Here is a 16,204-nt window from a genome sequence, read left to right as displayed (position 1 = left end):
AAAACACAGAAACCCTTGCACTTTGGTTTACAACTCAATCAGCAAACCGTGTATGTTCCGCATTCAATTAAACTATAAGGATGAGCGCGAATACTTTTCAGTTTTGCACTGGAGGACGACTCTTGAATGCTGTGAATATAGGAGAGTAGTTCACCAGATTGTATTACATTTGCATAGTGATTGAGAGGGGTGTGCCAAACAAAACGAGGGAATGATGTACACGAAAATCTATGATCTCATGAGGACATTGACATGGCCTTTGCTAATACGAGCGCTGTCGCGGAATCTATCGCTATCATGCAGTTCTTCAACGCGGCTTAAGCCAGTAATGATTTTGTTCCTGGAACCTAGTGCACCCGAGACGACGAGTTCTTCCACAAGTTCTCGGCTGTTCTTGATACAATCAGGCACGCTAACTCCCCAGTAACTGGCTCCAGTAACACTTAGCGAGTGCCCAAAGTTATTTTTCACAGCAAAGTGCAGCTCCTTGAGACATTCTTGATGTCCGACTAGATACTGAGGAATGCATTTAGCTTGCAAGTGGATCATAGACTGTACAGGCTGGGCATCAATTCCCAAGTAGGATTTCATGGATTGGATAGCTTTGTCGTATGCATCTTGCGGGTCGAGCTGCTCGATAGGCGCATTAAAAGCCTGCGACCACTGGTGACCGCCCATCATGACGGTCGCCTTTACAAAGTTGTTCGAATCTTGGCCCTTGATAGCATTTGAATCAAAGACCACCCCCAAAGTGCCTGGAACAGGTACTCTGTACTTGGAATCGGGATGCGGTGTCAAGAATCCAAATCCGTCAAGATCCAACTTTGCTGTATCTGGTGTATATGCAAGGTTTACGACAGCAACGTCCACTGATGGGTTCGCAGAAAGGTGAGGAAGCGGTTTTGATGATGATGACGAAGAAGAGGAGGAGGAGATAAGAGTATCGAGAGTTTTGGAAGGTAAGGCAGAAATAACATGCTCAGCGTGGAAGGTTTGCTTATCTGTGGTGATCTATCCAAATTCTGGAGTGTTAGATATATGCTTGCAAAGTAATATTACTATTTCTCTTACCTTGCATTCTTTGTCACCGTTAAAGTCTAGTTTGCGCACGGGTTCACCCATGACTACTTGTACATTATCCTGTGCTTCCAGCCAACGCCGCAGACGGTGCGTCAATGCCTCTGTCCCGTCCTTGAAGCCAATGACACTCTGCTGTTCCATGTCTGCAAACCAGTCCGGATCGTCTTTGCGTGCGCGCGCGGCCATACCACGTTCTCTGAATCTTTCTGACTTTGCACCGCCTTTGAGCATTCCTTTGACAATACTTCCATAGACATGTTCGTTGTCATAAAGAAGTCTTAGAGTCGATTTAACAGAAAGTTGCTTGATATCGCCGGCGTAGATACCATGTACGATTGCACCAACGAGATTCAATGCTACGTGCTCGTTGAATCTTCGCGCTACAAGAGAATAAATGGATTCGTCTTGTACTTTGCTGACCGGTTTGAATGGTTCCAAAAGGATAGATGACAGCACCGATTTCATGACGTCGGGTTTATGAAAAAGAAACGAACGCAGTGAGTTTGGTAGAACGTTGATGTGATCGTTGTAATAGACGTATCTGTTTTTCGCAGAAGGGTCTGTCTTTGGCACTGCAATGATATCTTCATCCAGTTGGAGATGTTTAATCTAATATATTGTTTGGGAACATAATCAGTGGGGCAGGACATGTATGCTCCTTTCTTCCTCCCTCCTCCTCACCATTTCAAGCGTTACAACTCCACTGGTAGAAACGGGTCTGAGACTGCGAGGGCCGGCTTCAAAGAGGATACCGTGTTCCTGTGTCCGTTGACTGCGAATCCAGCCTCCACAGCGATCGCTGCCTTCAATGAGCACGATTCGCGTCTTCGGAGAAGCAAGCCGAGCGAGATAGTACGCAGCAGAGAGGCCAGATATTCCTCCTCCTAGTACTGCAACGGTTGTCATGCCTTGCTGCTGATCTTCCAGGTTCAAAAGTGCCAGGCGCAGCTATTGCCCTTTTGGTGCGCATAAATAGGATGTCCGCTCCTATCCAAAGTGCTCACGATACAAAACGAGTACACGACGCTATATGCATCTATTTGTCAAAACCTTCTATTTCTACTCTGCAATGAGAATTCTCAATGCACCAATTGTTGTCGCTTACCTGTAGAGTTCTCTATTTTGTTACAGTGCATAAAATCTTACTATACATAATATACGGATTGCATCTAATTTCATCTTTGACATGATTAGAACAGAGAGCCTATACATTAGAGAATCGTAAACAATTGAGGATAAACGGGTTTGCTCTATTGGACGATAATGATCAATCCACGTCGACCAAGCAAAAATCATTCGCTGACCGGGGGTGAGTGCGAAGGGCAATCAAGCGGGCACCAGTGCAATCGGACTTAAACCCCCCAACTCTCAATCTCTGCTGTCGTCTTTCTCACTCAAAAAGGTCAACCTTTGTGTGCACACTCACACACCGCTCACGCTTACAAACATACACATATACAACAACTTACTCCTCACAACAATTTGATTCTCATTTCCTCTCGACATCCGTAACAATTGAAAAATAGCATCTCTAAAGACGATCACACCCAGCGTGAACATGTCAGACGAAAAGGGCATCCGGGAAGTGCCAGATGCAGACACTTCAGATCAAGTTATTCGATACTCCACGCGAGTACTCTTAGCACTGCACAACAGTCCTCTTGTTGCCAAACCGGCAGACATGCCTTCTATATCTACATGGTTTGGGTAATATATCAATCGAACGAAGCATTGTATGGTGCTAGGAGAAAGGAGCAAATGGGATGTTGACGTGGGATCCCAATTTTTTAGCGACGACGCCGAAGTTCCTAAAAACATTCTAAATGGTACTGTCACGTCTCGAATATTAGGTAGGCTTCTTTTAATGCTGTTTGCATTTAAGCAACATGACGCTGAAGCATTTATTCCTTCTATTTTTTTTCTTTTCTAGCGAACCCAATAGATAAAAACATTCGACTTGCACCCAACAAATCCGTGTTCTCTTCTCCCTCTTATGGAAAACGCACAGAAGATGGTAAATCATCACAATCTACCCAGCAACATCACAGCAATCGCCATCGTCACAATGTATGTATTGGGGGGAAAATGGCAGATCGAAAGTATCTGTCGAAAAAGGAGACGTTAGAGAGAGCTAAGGAACTCCAATTTAGCTGCATGACTCGAGACTGAATAACCGGGATGGCAAGCATATGCGAAAAACAACAGGTCAGCGAAGCGTTTCTCCATCAAGTAATATCAAACGCAATCCCCATGATCGCGGTGGAGCCAATCGAAGAGACAGTAAGTACAATAGAACCTGTCTTGCCTATTGCATAAATAATTTAACCGGTAATTTTTTAGATCGCTGCAGAAGCGGTGTTGGCGAGCAACTTGAAAGAAACGGTACGCATGAAAAGCTGCCAGAGTGGATGGATTACACGCCTCCCGACCAAAGTGTCAAAAACGAATCCTTGGAATCTGTGTCTTACGAATCTGATCTTGCTGCCGCTTCCCTTGGATACGACCTGGAAGCGTGGAAATCAACTATGAAGCAAAAAGATGGGTTGCACAAGGAAACCGTCCCAGCGTCAGCACCGGCGTCACAGCTGCCAGGATCGTTCTACGCCGTCTCAGGTAAACTCAAACATATTAGGTTGTATCTTTCAATGGATTGCATTAACACGTAGTAGCTCCCGAAGATAAGGAGAATATCGAAAGGATGCTGAAGTTCGACCTGCAAAAGATGGATGTTGGATCTCCGTCTAGTCTAGACATGTTGAGCCCTTTGATCTTGGATGCTACAGCTACACCGTCACCTGTATCTCGTCGTGAACGTGGGTCGCGTTTTGCAAAGTTTTTTGCAAAACGCGAGGAACAGGATAAGCAAGCTTCAGCATCGCCGCCTGCACCACCAGGCCATGGAAAGTCTATCTCGGTTAACGAACTCTTTCAAGGTACCATCGGTAACGTATCAACTCCCGAAAATATACCATCGGCCGCGCAATCGACATTATCGGACATCCGTATGCTGTCAGAGGAGGATGTATTGAGGACGCTAGGTGCTAAAAAGACCTCGGCAGCTACACCTCCAGCAGAAAATGAAAAGCCTGAACAAGATGCCATGGGTTTCGACAAGGTACTCAAGATCTTGTCGCAACCAAAGGTACGTAGATTTAGCTGTGTATTGTAACACGGTGCTGTCATATTAAAAGAAAATCATCTTTAGCCTACCGTCCCAGGCGCAACCAAGGATCCTTCTTCATCCAGCGCCGTCCAGTCTCCAGCTCTGTCGAAGGATGAGCCCGTTGATAGCAACCAGCCGGAGAAAGAAAATGTGAAAAATCCCAAGCTTGCTCGCTTGTTCGAGTCCCGGAGCGCAGCAACGGGAGCAGCGCTGCAATCGGATGACTCCGTCCGAGAGCTAGAACCATCCAAAGACGAAGAGCCTGCTGCTACACAGAAGCAACAAGAGATTCCTCAGACCAACGAGAATATTGAGAATGCACAATCGCAGCAAACTCCAAAGACGAAGCTTGCCACTAACTTATTTGCCGGAAATCTGCCGACTTCGGTGTTGCGACAGATGAGTGCTCGATCTTCTGCTGGATCTCCATCTACGATATCGCATAAATCATCCAAATCGCTCTCGGTAACCGGGGCATCGCCTTCTTCGACGCACCGTTCCCCGGTGATCAATAGAACGGTTCAGCAACCACAGCAGCAGCAGCAGCAACAACAACAACCTTCCCCAGTAGCTCAAATCCAACAGATACCGGGAACGTTGCCCTATGCACCTTCTCCCTTACTGCAGCATCAACAGCAACAACAGCCACGATATTCCCCCAATTCGACCGGTCATCAGCTGCCCTTGGGCCGACCGTTGGAAATGGCTTACAGTGCAGGGCAAGGCCAGCAAATGGCGCCTCCAATGCCCTTGTCGTTTGGTCAGGGCATGCCTATGATGCAACCCATGCCACCACCTCCTCACCATATGGGAGGACCGATGCTTCCACCCTTCCCACCCCACGTCCGACCGCAATTCGCGCCTAACAGCATGCCTCCACCGCATATGATTCCTCCACAGATGCTTGCAAAGAACCAAGGATGGGATCGTCGATAAATACAGACAATAAATCGTCGTGGAGACAATAAAAATGGATCATGTTTGCTACTTGGTGCTGAATGCTACTGTACAGATTTTGGAGCCACTATGTCCACCAAACGAGAACGTGGGATATTTGACATGCGAGTGATATACGAACTCTGATGATTGATTTGCGTTGGTTTAAACATGTACATGAGAATTCATTCATATCTGCCTTACCGGAACCAAACAATTTAACAAGTTCGTCCTGAGTCCAGTTGCAACTGGTGATTAGGACTAAGCCTTGAGGTTTAATAATTTTGCGCACGGCCGATACGTATTTCTGGCGAGCATCAGGCAACTCTGGGTTCAATGAAATGGCATCAAACGTGCCTTTATCGAGGATGACATCGAATTGCGCATCCCAAGTGCCAGCCAGCAAATCGACAGTGTCGTATTTAATGAAGCCATATTCTCGTTGCTGAGCGACAGATTTTGCCAACGTGATGGCTGCCTCCGAGTAATCGATGCCATGCAAGTTTTTGTATCCTTCAGCTGCCAACTCGAGCAGCAAGTGGCCATTGCCGCAACCAAGATCGACAATGCTGGATTGAGGATCGGTGACATGATCGCAGACCCACTGCACCATTTTTTGGACGCTTTCTTCGCCAAACCTGATGTCGCATAAATGTATCAGCGTCCGCAGTTTCGCTGCAGAGAGCGATCTGTTCTCGCTCTTTACCATATCTCGCCAATATCGCCAATCTCGTTAAAGTTGGTGTTTTCGCGATCATACACGGCGTCCCAACTATTTATTGTCGGCAACGGGGAAAAGAACAAAGTTGTACACTCGTAAGTAACTCTTGATTACGGCCGATTAGAAACTAAAGTACTTGCTAGGCTTTGGTTCCCAACTCTGACGTTTCAAAGTCGGGTTGATCCATTTTGGAAAATAGCAGAGAGAGAGGGGGGAAGAAGGAACAAACACCGACTTGTCCTTCCATATATCTCTTGATATCAGCCTCATTATCTCGAGAATACCAACCTGCAAGGCTAAGATGCAATCGATGTATCCGTTAGACTGTAAGTATGCTGCAAGGCATCAAGTATGGAGGTGCTGTTGGCTATAGTGGTTCCAGCTCTGTCGTGCTAGTGTCCTAAATAATGGCACAACATGTCATGTAAGGCACCAAAATAATGCGTGTCATTTTACATACAATGAAGCGTTCCAAGTCCAATATTGCGACCTGCCCATTCTTCAATGATCATACTTCTCAAGACAATCTTTGATGATGTGAATGTTTGGCTTCAAACCGACGCACTTATGACAACGGCCACTCGTTTCCTTCTCCAACAGAAATTCTGAAACTCAATCCGGTCAAGTATCGTGTACATATCAACATAAAGCGTGCCAATCAGACTGTCAATAGTTTTCCGGTCCATCCGGTGCATAGATTTGGAGTTATTTATGAAAACGATCTCTTTTTTTGATCAAAGGTAGTAGCTTGCGACTGTTGTTCAAAGCACACATTGCGAATTGCAGCTGAATTTTCTGTCCTGATTTACGTACAGAAACAGGAACAGGGTCTGTACGCAAATCACGCACTAGACTATGTAAATAATGCCAAATAGATGAAAGGCTGAATGGATCGGATAAAGACTAAGAACCGAGCGGATCGGAGGAGTAGTGATATAGAGAATAGAACAGCGGATAGCTTATTGGAGTCATCTTTATTATTAGTGGAGATGAGAGCCTTTCTTCAACAGAACGCATGCATTAAAGGCTATATATGATAGAAAACTAAATATAAACCAAAGGCAGAAAGAGGAGAGCAGAGCAAGAAGATGGGGCGATGTTTGTACATGCTCACTGTTAAAGTATGTTTGGTAACCCAAGATGTTAACAGGATATTCCAGTGATTTGCTAAATTCCTCTCATAATCTGTTAATTGATCAGAGTGTCAATTCTGTAGATAGTGAGTAGCTTAAATTGGAAAAGATGTCTATCATTGCAATGTGAAACGCCGCTTTCATTGCATGTTGGACGAATGTTCTGCTCAATGGTCGGAGATTCCCCAATAATAGATTTCAATTCACGAGCCACGGCACGTTCAACTGCAAATCCCCTTTTCCACCGCTCTCCTTCTCCTTCCACGCAAACTGCAAATGTCGTCGCCACAAGTCCCTGTCAAGAATGAATCCGATGCCGATCAAGACGACTTTTTAATGTCGTACCTGAATGCGGATTGTCTGGCAACAGACTGGCCTGCCCTGAAAGTCGATCCGCCTTCACCGCCTTACTCTACATCCTCCACCGATGACATGAAACCGCAACCGCTCATTGACGACAGTGCTAGCAACCATTGGTTTGCAGCACACAACGAGGCAGCCGCTGCAGCTGCCATGGCTTTGCCTCCAGAACTCTTTTTCCAGCCGTTTATACCTCCAACGGCCTACGTACCTCAAGCGCTGTCGTCCCCCGATCGTTCTGGCTCGTCGTCCTCGTCAGACAGCGAACAACAACCGCGAAAAAAGCGCGGGAGAAAGAAGCGAGACTCCAATGTTAGCATAGCACCTGCACCGCTCAAGCCCATTGCTCCTGCAGCCATAAACGCCCCATTCCCGCCTGTAAGCGTTGCTCCTGCTGCAGACACGAATACCACAGCCAGCGATACCAGTTCTCCTCCACCTCCACCATCAATTCCATCTCAACCTTCAGCACAGAAACAGCAGCAGCAGCAGCCGCAACAGCAACGGCAGAATTCTTCGATAGATTCAGAGGAAGCACAGAAAGCCGCAGCGATAGCCAAGCGTCAAGAGCGACTGATCAAAAACCGAGCAGCAGCTCTGTTGTCTCGAAAACGGAAACGCGAGCACCTCAATCAACTGGAGCAGGAACGCCAGAATCTCTCTGTAGAGAATGAACAATTGAAGCAGAGAGTTGCAATGCTAGAAGCACAAGTGGATAGTTTACAACGTGAGAATCAAGAGTTACGAACGAGGCTCAACGAACCTGTTGCACCGGGTGCCGCAACCAAACATACCAACAACAGCAGGACAACGGGAGTTGTGTTTATGGCAAGTACACTGATTAGCATTTTTCTCACCATCATGCTAACTTTCTGAGGATCAAAAAAATAGATCCTGCTCTTCTCGTTTGCACTTTTCTCCTTGCCCGCACGCACTGTTGACCGACTCACTGTTGGTGGAGGGACTGCACCGCCCTTGTCTCTTGCAGGCTCGAGGTGAGAAGAAGTAAACTCGATGGATGTTTATTTGTTTTGCTGACCGGCGGTGAATTTCTTGCAGTTCTGTGGATGTGTCATTTTACCGAGCGCGGGCAACGTTGGACAGCGCGCCTGTGCGCCCGAGTACCACGACTACCAAAGACCTTGCACTGATTGATCCGGTGCAGCCACATGCACTTCAAAACTGGCTCGAGGGTAAACTGACAAAGCAACAGGAGCAACAACAACGGCAACAAAGAGGATCATCGCAAGAGTTGATGAAGTGGCCGCCGCAACAACTTGCTGCAACGGAAGCAGCAGCGTCGCCAGCCCAAATTTACTTGTATTCCCCTGAGTTCTCTCAGGTTGCACCTGTAAATGATTCGTCACACAGCGAGGACGTGGCGGACAATATCCTGAACAACAGCGGCAATCCGATTTTGTCGCTAATTTCCCCGTTTGAAGCCAATTCGACATTCTTGCAAATTGATGTCCAGGTCCTCGGCTCTCGTATCATCGACAGCAACTTGTTTCAGTGCCCGCACGCTACTTCACTCGTACCTGACGACGACTTGCTCTGCCGACCAAATACCCAAATGATTACCAACGAAACTGTCAACGCTGATAGAAAGCCTATTGAACGAAGCGACAAGCGCCTTAAAAAGGATATACGGCGGAAACTTGCTGGACAGGAGCGCGCACGCAAGTTGGCGCGAGTTGTAAGCCCCTAGGAACAAAAAGAAAAAACATGCATGCATAGTGTCAATCGTGTAAATACAAAGTCTCTGTCTGTCGAATACATACCCGCAGTTTGCAATGTTCTGCTACATTCTCTAACAAATCATTTGATGTCTATTTAAACTACTATCTTCAGAAGCCAAGAACTGCAAAAAAAAAAAGATGAAGGCATCGGTGTGTCGGATGGGAAGATGCTGATTTCTGCCCAATAGAGAGAAGGATCAAGGGCGCCCCAAAACTGGATTTAATGTAATGCCATATTCGCTCAAAAGAGTAAGCTTTCATTTATTGACAAGCAGCAGTGTATGATCTGCAGGTACCCATCGCAACCATGCATGGGTTGCATAGCAACAATAACTTCAATGGCTTAGATGTTCGTGTGATGTACACCGGGTATTCAATGGGAGGTTGCTAAGGAATCAGATCCACCAGGTTAGGTCGCAGCAGCAGCAGTTCTTCTGTTGGGTTTTTTCATGTGATCTGACTTGACTTGGTGGGGCTTCCCCTCCGACGCATTGACTTTTTTCGCAGGAAAATCGTACGCTTACTTTTTCTGTCTCTGTCTGTATCCTTTCCTTTCCCCTCCCTCCCTCCTCAACCGCAATGTCCTCCGGCATGCCAGCCTTGCCACCCTCATACTATGAAAACTTTGTAGAGAGCTTGGCCCAAATTATCTCGAAGCTCCTGACTGACAAGGAGACTGAGGCCGTCCTGGCCTCCATTCGTTCATTCCAGGACAAGCTGAAACGGCTGAGCAGGTAGGCACGACACAGCGCCAGAAAAACCCACCTACGTAGTATCAACTAGAAGAAGCTGTGCCTGACCGTCCTTTCATTGAAGCCAAAACTTGACACGTTTGCAACTGGAAGCCGCCGCCAGAGAGAAACAGTTGCGTGGCGCCAAGTATTGTCAGCATGAAGGGAAAACGTGCACCCAGAACTGGGTACGAGGATTTCTGAAAGCGTTTGTGGTTGGCTACAGCATCAAGTATTTGTTGGGCATTTTGCCGCCGTTGTTGACGGGCAAGGTCTTCAAACGGTAAGGAAAGCTTGGTCTGAACCACCACACAGTTGGCAGACAAAATCAATTACCGCTTACTTAATACCACCTCTTTATGTAAAAGCCCTGGGATCTTGCGACAAGTTGCTGGAAGGTAAATATCGCGTTGATACTGTTGTGAAATATGTAACGAGTTTGATGTTAACGCGTGCTCTGTGTACAATGGTTGCTAGGGATACAGCAATGTTTGCATTGTTCTTGAGCACCTTCCTGAGCAGCTACAAAGGTGTACTATGTCTCATGCGCCGTATACGTAAAAGCGCTGACCCCAACGCAGATCGTCTGAATGCTTTTGTTGCCGGTGCTGTTGCCGGCCTGTCGCTCATAATTGACAAGGATAAACGGCGGCGTCAGTCCATTATGATGTATCTCCTCACACGAGCCATCCAGTTCACCGGTGCCTTTTTGATGAAACAATGGGCCATAGCGCGAAAAGCCAGAGCCAACAGAGAGCTAGCAGAACTCAAAGAGAAAATCGATCGCGAGGGATTCGCTCCCGACGAGCCTCGGCAACTGGTCGTGAAAAAGAAGTGGGATGATCACCTTGCCAAATTCCTGCAACGCTGGGCCGGTGTTTTTGTCATGGTGATTGCCAACGTACAAATTATTTACGCATTCCTTTTCCATGCCGATACGCTTCCTAAATCCTACTTTGGATTCTTGCTTACTCACTCTGGATGGAAAGGCAAGTTTGGAAAGATGGCTTCGCCCCTGGCACATACCATTGGAGAAACTGTCGACAAATTGTCTCAGGATACCGGACCTATCTGTATGCCAGAAGGAACGACCAGCCGTGAATTTATCGCGAAGAATGTGAGCTCCAACGTTGCCACCATCATTCCACCAAATATCCGGCACAAATATATCATGTGCGCTCTGCAGCATCCCTTGGAGCCGAGCTGTTCTCGTGATAAGCTCAATCTTTTCCGCGATGAGTATATCCGAGCACTCAAGCTTTATGTCCCTCTGAATGTGGTAAGTATACTACTAGTTTATGAAAAGATAGGAGAAGGTTAGATGAATCTATTTCTGTCGCTAATACCATGCTGCTTCCTATATTTCTGGTAGATCATGACGCTTGTCTTTAGGTCGGCACAGATGAAGACCCAGTAAGTTCTAGCTTGGCTTCTTTACTGGTATCGGCGGTTCCAAAAATTAATACCACGATTTTACTTAGACCTGGCACCGTATTGAGTAAATTCTTATACTCTTGCGCGCGATCAGGATTCTTCCTAGCCATGTATGTGACCATGGCATATTGCACTCCCTGCACACTGCGACCTATCGTCGGAAAGGAAAGACACTGGATATACATGGTAACAGGCGGTGTCGGTGGTGCCATGACATTTTTGGAAGCGCGCGGCCGTCAACTAGGTAAGTCGTTTAAACCGAGAAAAAAATTCCAGGATGAGCTAACTGTAAATATCAGAATTGGGTCTCTACTGTCTTACACGAGCCATGGAATCCTGGTGGAAAGTTGCTGTGAAACGCGGATATGCACGAAGCTTGCCTTACGGCGATGTGGGTCTTTTCATGTTGGCCATGGGCACCTTGATGACCATGTATCAAAACGATAAGGATACCATTAGCTCTCACTACTTGGCTGTCATGACCCGATTCTTTGGACAGAACTAAAAAAAAAACCCCAGAAAGATATAAAGAAAAGACAAGGAGATATGACAAAATGCATTGCAATCCCAGCCCCTTATTTCAAAAGCTTGTCCTATATATACTTACGAACAACCGTCGTTGTCGGTCATGTAACTTTCTTCTGTAGCAGCACCCCCTTTTTCCTATTTTGGTTCTTTTTTGCTATATGTTCTTAACTGTAATCTTTAAACTATCTTCTACAGGAGTTCCAATAATATGTAGTCGAAACCTGTTATTTCAAAACTTTTGGAAGATCCGGGCATGCTCTATGTATCCTCTATCTGAACCCTCGCAGTGCATTGTGATATAAGTATTCTGCAACAGTACCATAATAAGCATCGGTTAGCACAGCAGATTCAAGAAAATTTGGATACCAGGACTTCATCATATCTTCGTGGAATTCTTGCCGTCTAATTACAAACGGCGATTCCTTGATATAGATGGGGCAATGCTGGCTGGTGTCTTTAGCATGCCTCCTTCAAGAGCGGATAACAAGCGCTCCAGAGTCTTTGAAACTTTTTAATGAACTTTGAAAAATATTATATGTGATAGTCTGCTCACAGAATTGCTTATAATAGAGAAATATATAACTGCGGCATGAACTTTGTTTCGGAATCCGCCCGGAGACACCCGTTTCCGCATATGCCGTACCTCGTCAACGAACCTCTACTGCGCAAGACGTTCATTCGACAACAATGACAGTCGCCAACTCCCTGTTAGCGACTCCACTTACGCGGGCATTGCGTATAAGTCTTCCAATAATCCAAGCTCCCTGTGCAGGGCACACGACACCTGAACTCGTCGCCTCTGTCAGCAACGCAGGCGGTTTAGGATCCTTAGGTGCCGCCATGATGTCTCCTGACGCAATGAGGGAAGCTGTACGGGCTATTAAGCAGAAAACCAAGCAACCTTTTGCAGTAAACCTCTTCGCTCGAGAACCTCCACCTACCTCTGCAGAGCTACAAGGCGAATATCCTAAAGTAGATCAAGTCCTAGATGTGATACGCGGCGAGTTAAATCTGCCAAAGCCCTCCAGCTATACTATGCGCTCTCCACCGCTCGAGAACCAGATAACTGTTATACTTGAAGAGCGTGTTCCTGTAGTGTCATTTACATTTGGTCTCCTGCCCAAAGATGATGTAGATCGCCTGCGGAACGCCGGAGTGTATCTCATCGGTACAGCGACGACAGTCGAAGAAGCATTAACAATCGCTGGTCTGAACAGCACTGCTTCTGAATCTTCACGGAAGGAGGCGGATGCGATAGTCGCACAAGGAATTGAAGCTGGTGGCCATCGAGGTGCGTTCCTGAAAGGCAGCATGGAAAAGCAACTACCCACCGAGCAGCTGCTCAAAGAAATCCGCGCTGCATTTGCGGCTCGAGGTTCCTCCGACATACCTCTCATCGCTGCAGGCGGTCTCAGTAACGGCAACGATGCTGCGAGAGCATTGTTCGATTGGAAGGCGGATGCCGTCTGCCTAGGCACGCTGTTCATGCTTTCAGCCGAATCCTCGACGCCAGACGTGTATCGACATGTACTGTTAGAATCCCCCAAATCGACTCGTCTCACTAGAGGTTTGTCCGGTCGGTTTGCACGGGGATATCCCAACGAGTTTATGGTTCGCATGGATCAAGTTACCGCGCACGTGCCATCATATGACATCCACTCTGCTCGAACTAAAGACATCGTCGCTTATGCTAACCAAAACAAGGATTCAAATTTCATGATGCTTTGGTCGGGCACAAATTCGAAAGAGGCTGGAAAATACTCGGAAAATGGAACTCTTCCAAGTGCAGAGATCATGCAAAAGTTAGTCACCGACATTGAGGCGTTTGCCGCAGCGAATCACTAGATTGTGGTATTCTGCCTATCTGCAGTCCGTCATCGTCGTCGATTATGAAAATAAAAATGAAGCTCCAATTACTGCCGAATTCTATTTTGTGAATGAATGGCCAGTGCGAATAAAGAAAGTAACGAACAAATGTAGCACTGATAGTGAGAAAAACGGAGAAATAGGAGAGGAAAGGTAGAAATGGAACAAGGACTAATGTGTACATAAGTTGTGTTAGCGTAACTAGCTACTTCAGATTTAGTAATGCTTGATCTTTGGCTAGAAGTCTATTCAGCGGCTGCAATTCAGTGTTGATAAAAGTTTGCTGGTGCAGTTTCCATGCGATCGAAGGTCGCGTATCATCGTCAACCATAATATATACAATATAAAACGATATCATCGCTGACCGAAGACAGCGGAAATTGATGGGGGTGGTGGAACGTCAAGGCCAGCAAACCACCAGGTAGGTCGTCGCCATGACAATACTTTTGGCTTGGGTGATGGCGAACGTCGAGAGAACTCTTTACTGAACGAGTCGCGACTATTGTTTAGTTTTATCTCGTAGAGATTCGCGAGATGATCAACTTTTTCCTTGAATGCTAGCAACGCTCCCAGTGTTTCTCTCGTAGTTCGGATATCTCATGCAGGCCAGCGGGGAAATGGAACGTGCAGACCGGTCGTGCAATGTACAGTCAGTTGCGGGTGAGCTCCAAACTGACGAAATCCGCCTTCAAGCCTGGCAGACGTGATTACCAGATGTATTATATTCTATTCATGGAAACCAAGCCTACCACATATCTGAATTACAGGTACAAGTACCTGGTGAGAGTCGCAACCAGCAGAGAACGTTCGATCTGCGACTTCCTTAGCCTCTACCAGAAGCTTGGCGTGATCGTGCCGTAATTTCCTTGATCTGAAATATCTTGCAAACTCAGCCACAGCAAGGTCGTGAAGAGTTCGCTCTCGTTTTAAAACAAGACGAAGGTCAACCTTAAAACTGGCTTCAGGTCCTTTCGGTTCGTCATCGTAATGTAAACGTGGGATTTCAGACTCTTCCCTGCGAAACACTGCCTGCAGTCGAAACCGTAGCAGTCAACTGCTTAAGCTTTCAGGAAGCGGTACCAAATCAGTTGGATATCTGAATCCTCAAAATGGATTTCAAAGACCTGTCCCCATAGTTTGATTATAGTGTCATATTCAGTCATTGATTTAAGGCCGTTGATTTTGTTTTTGTAGACAAATGTATCGATCCTATAAATGGAGTAGTTGTTATCATGCTACGACCGCTGCGATTGTCTTAACAAACGTACACGGTTGCTATATTTTCATGACTCGAGCTTCGAGATCAGACTGTTTGAGCTCTCCCTCACGAGCTTTCTTGTATGCGTCTTTCTTTTTTGACATCGCTAACTGCTCTATCTGCTTCAGATCTTGATTGTATTGTTATCGATCAGGCTTGCCAATGGTAACAGTTCAATCTTCGAAGGAAATTGGCGAACGAGATCGGCCCAGCCATCTCGAAGAAATGTCATATGACCTTCTTTGCAGCTATTTGAAGATGAGATTTATTAGTTCGCACCAGCTGGCATGTTGCACCAAATTTTACCATACTGCCATTTTTTGTGTGTAGTCGAGGTTCTTGTAAACATTGTAACCTCGGAAGGCATGCCACTTCAGCAGCGTTCCGACCGATTCAGTTTGGTTTTTAACGTACACATCATCTTGTTCCTTAAAGACAGTCACGGTGCCGAGGATGACGACTGCGATGATGTTTGCACTGTTTTGACATCGCTATTGTTCTCGATTCTTGCCATCCCGCGCTTGTGTACCGAAGCTGCATCCGGAGTGTAGGCTCCAGTTGCATTATTAATAATCTCTTCAGCGATATCTTCGGGATCTTTTCTTTTCGACATTTTTACAGTCGGTAGGCAGAAAAAAGGTCTGGAGAAAGACCATTCATTCGCAACTGGTGCGGACTATCAACAGCGTGGTCTCCCCTGCCGCGTCAGGCCTAGACTCAGCGGATTCACTAATGCGTAAACTTGCCGTTGTCCGCTCTGTTTAATGCTGCTAAACAGCTTCTCTGTCAGAACGGAGGAGGGCCTATGCGTTAGAAGCGGGATGCTTTGGGATGCCTGAGCCAGCGGATGGCTAAAAGCAAGCAGGTGATTGATCGCATACGAACGGGCTGTATGGAAGGTTCCCTCGGCGAAGCAGCATGGCTTGGGGGTTGTACTCTGATACTTGCTGGAAGGTAGAGCTGAAGTTCTGCCCTTCCTGGCCATCTATACTTTGTGAGGCGATGTCGGGCAGTTATAAAGGTAGATCTTTCACCCTTTGGGCATGGCATGTTTACTAACTTCAAGAGTCACGAAGGTAGCCGTTGAATACTTGCTGCTATCCGTTCTGTTTAATGCTGTTGACTAGTTTGATGCTAAGTTTTCAACGTTGAATTAGCTATCATTTTTAGTACCTGTATGTCCTTCTTGTTATATTCCTTTTAAATAGTATGTAGACTAATCTGGGGCGTTGTTTAAAAGAACGTCTTTCTGCGC

The 16,204-nt window shown here is 46.4% G+C and overlaps 8 protein-coding genes across 8 annotated transcripts; 4 read left to right on the top strand and 4 right to left on the bottom strand.

Moving 5' to 3' along the window:
• Positions 1 to 228: 228 nt before the first annotated feature.
• Positions 229 to 1,986, bottom strand: VTP01DRAFT_8140 (uncharacterized protein; the record flags this gene model as incomplete). The annotated part of the gene is made up of 3 exons (XM_069387229.1): positions 229 to 1,011; positions 1,072 to 1,689; positions 1,762 to 1,986. The coding sequence occupies 3 exons, from the start codon at positions 1,984 to 1,986 to the stop codon at positions 229 to 231; spliced, it is 1,626 nt and encodes a 541-aa protein (XP_069241018.1).
• A 652-nt stretch (positions 1,987 to 2,638) lies between these two features.
• VTP01DRAFT_8139 (uncharacterized protein) lies at positions 2,639 to 5,179 on the top strand (the record flags this gene model as incomplete). Its single annotated transcript, XM_069387227.1, has 7 exons — positions 2,639 to 2,787; positions 2,872 to 2,930; positions 3,011 to 3,147; positions 3,231 to 3,360; positions 3,421 to 3,693; positions 3,750 to 4,222; positions 4,286 to 5,179. 7 exons carry the CDS (start codon positions 2,639 to 2,641, stop codon positions 5,177 to 5,179), a joined length of 2,115 nt encoding a protein of 704 aa, XP_069241017.1.
• A 48-nt stretch (positions 5,180 to 5,227) lies between these two features.
• VTP01DRAFT_8138 (uncharacterized protein) lies at positions 5,228 to 6,087 on the bottom strand (the record flags this gene model as incomplete). The annotated part of the gene is made up of 4 exons (XM_069387226.1): positions 5,228 to 5,322; positions 5,384 to 5,817; positions 5,886 to 5,951; positions 6,041 to 6,087. 4 exons carry the CDS (start codon positions 6,085 to 6,087, stop codon positions 5,228 to 5,230), a joined length of 642 nt encoding a protein of 213 aa, XP_069241016.1.
• Positions 6,088 to 7,309: 1,222 nt separating this feature from the next.
• Positions 7,310 to 9,101, top strand: VTP01DRAFT_8137 (uncharacterized protein; the record flags this gene model as incomplete). The annotated part of the gene is made up of 3 exons (XM_069387225.1): positions 7,310 to 8,221; positions 8,285 to 8,388; positions 8,453 to 9,101. 3 exons carry the CDS (start codon positions 7,310 to 7,312, stop codon positions 9,099 to 9,101), a joined length of 1,665 nt encoding a protein of 554 aa, XP_069241015.1.
• A 610-nt stretch (positions 9,102 to 9,711) lies between these two features.
• On the top strand, positions 9,712 to 11,802 carry VTP01DRAFT_8136 (uncharacterized protein; the record flags this gene model as incomplete). The annotated part of the gene is made up of 7 exons (XM_069387224.1): positions 9,712 to 9,866; positions 9,949 to 10,146; positions 10,232 to 10,261; positions 10,341 to 11,142; positions 11,236 to 11,276; positions 11,345 to 11,541; positions 11,597 to 11,802. The coding sequence occupies 7 exons, from the start codon at positions 9,712 to 9,714 to the stop codon at positions 11,800 to 11,802; spliced, it is 1,629 nt and encodes a 542-aa protein (XP_069241014.1).
• Positions 11,803 to 12,512: 710 nt separating this feature from the next.
• On the top strand, positions 12,513 to 13,670 carry VTP01DRAFT_8135 (uncharacterized protein; the record flags this gene model as incomplete). The annotated part of the gene is made up of 1 exon (XM_069387223.1): positions 12,513 to 13,670. The coding sequence occupies one exon, from the start codon at positions 12,513 to 12,515 to the stop codon at positions 13,668 to 13,670; it is 1,158 nt and encodes a 385-aa protein (XP_069241013.1).
• A 747-nt stretch (positions 13,671 to 14,417) lies between these two features.
• VTP01DRAFT_8134 (uncharacterized protein) lies at positions 14,418 to 14,854 on the bottom strand (the record flags this gene model as incomplete). Its single annotated transcript, XM_069387222.1, has 2 exons — positions 14,418 to 14,706; positions 14,772 to 14,854. 2 exons carry the CDS (start codon positions 14,852 to 14,854, stop codon positions 14,418 to 14,420), a joined length of 372 nt encoding a protein of 123 aa, XP_069241012.1.
• Positions 14,855 to 15,073: 219 nt separating this feature from the next.
• VTP01DRAFT_8133 (uncharacterized protein) lies at positions 15,074 to 15,934 on the bottom strand (the record flags this gene model as incomplete). Its single annotated transcript, XM_069387221.1, has 3 exons — positions 15,074 to 15,197; positions 15,256 to 15,426; positions 15,651 to 15,934. 3 exons carry the CDS (start codon positions 15,932 to 15,934, stop codon positions 15,074 to 15,076), a joined length of 579 nt encoding a protein of 192 aa, XP_069241011.1.
• Between the last annotated feature and the right edge of the window lie 270 nt (positions 15,935 to 16,204).

The sequence above is a fragment of the Rhizomucor pusillus genome (genome assembly GCF_041956525.1).
Source record: "Rhizomucor pusillus strain CBS 183.67 unplaced genomic scaffold VTP01scaffold_5, whole genome shotgun sequence".
NCBI lineage: Eukaryota > Fungi > Mucoromycota > Mucoromycetes > Mucorales > Lichtheimiaceae > Rhizomucor > Rhizomucor pusillus.
This window is presented reverse-complemented; position numbering and strand designations above follow the sequence as displayed.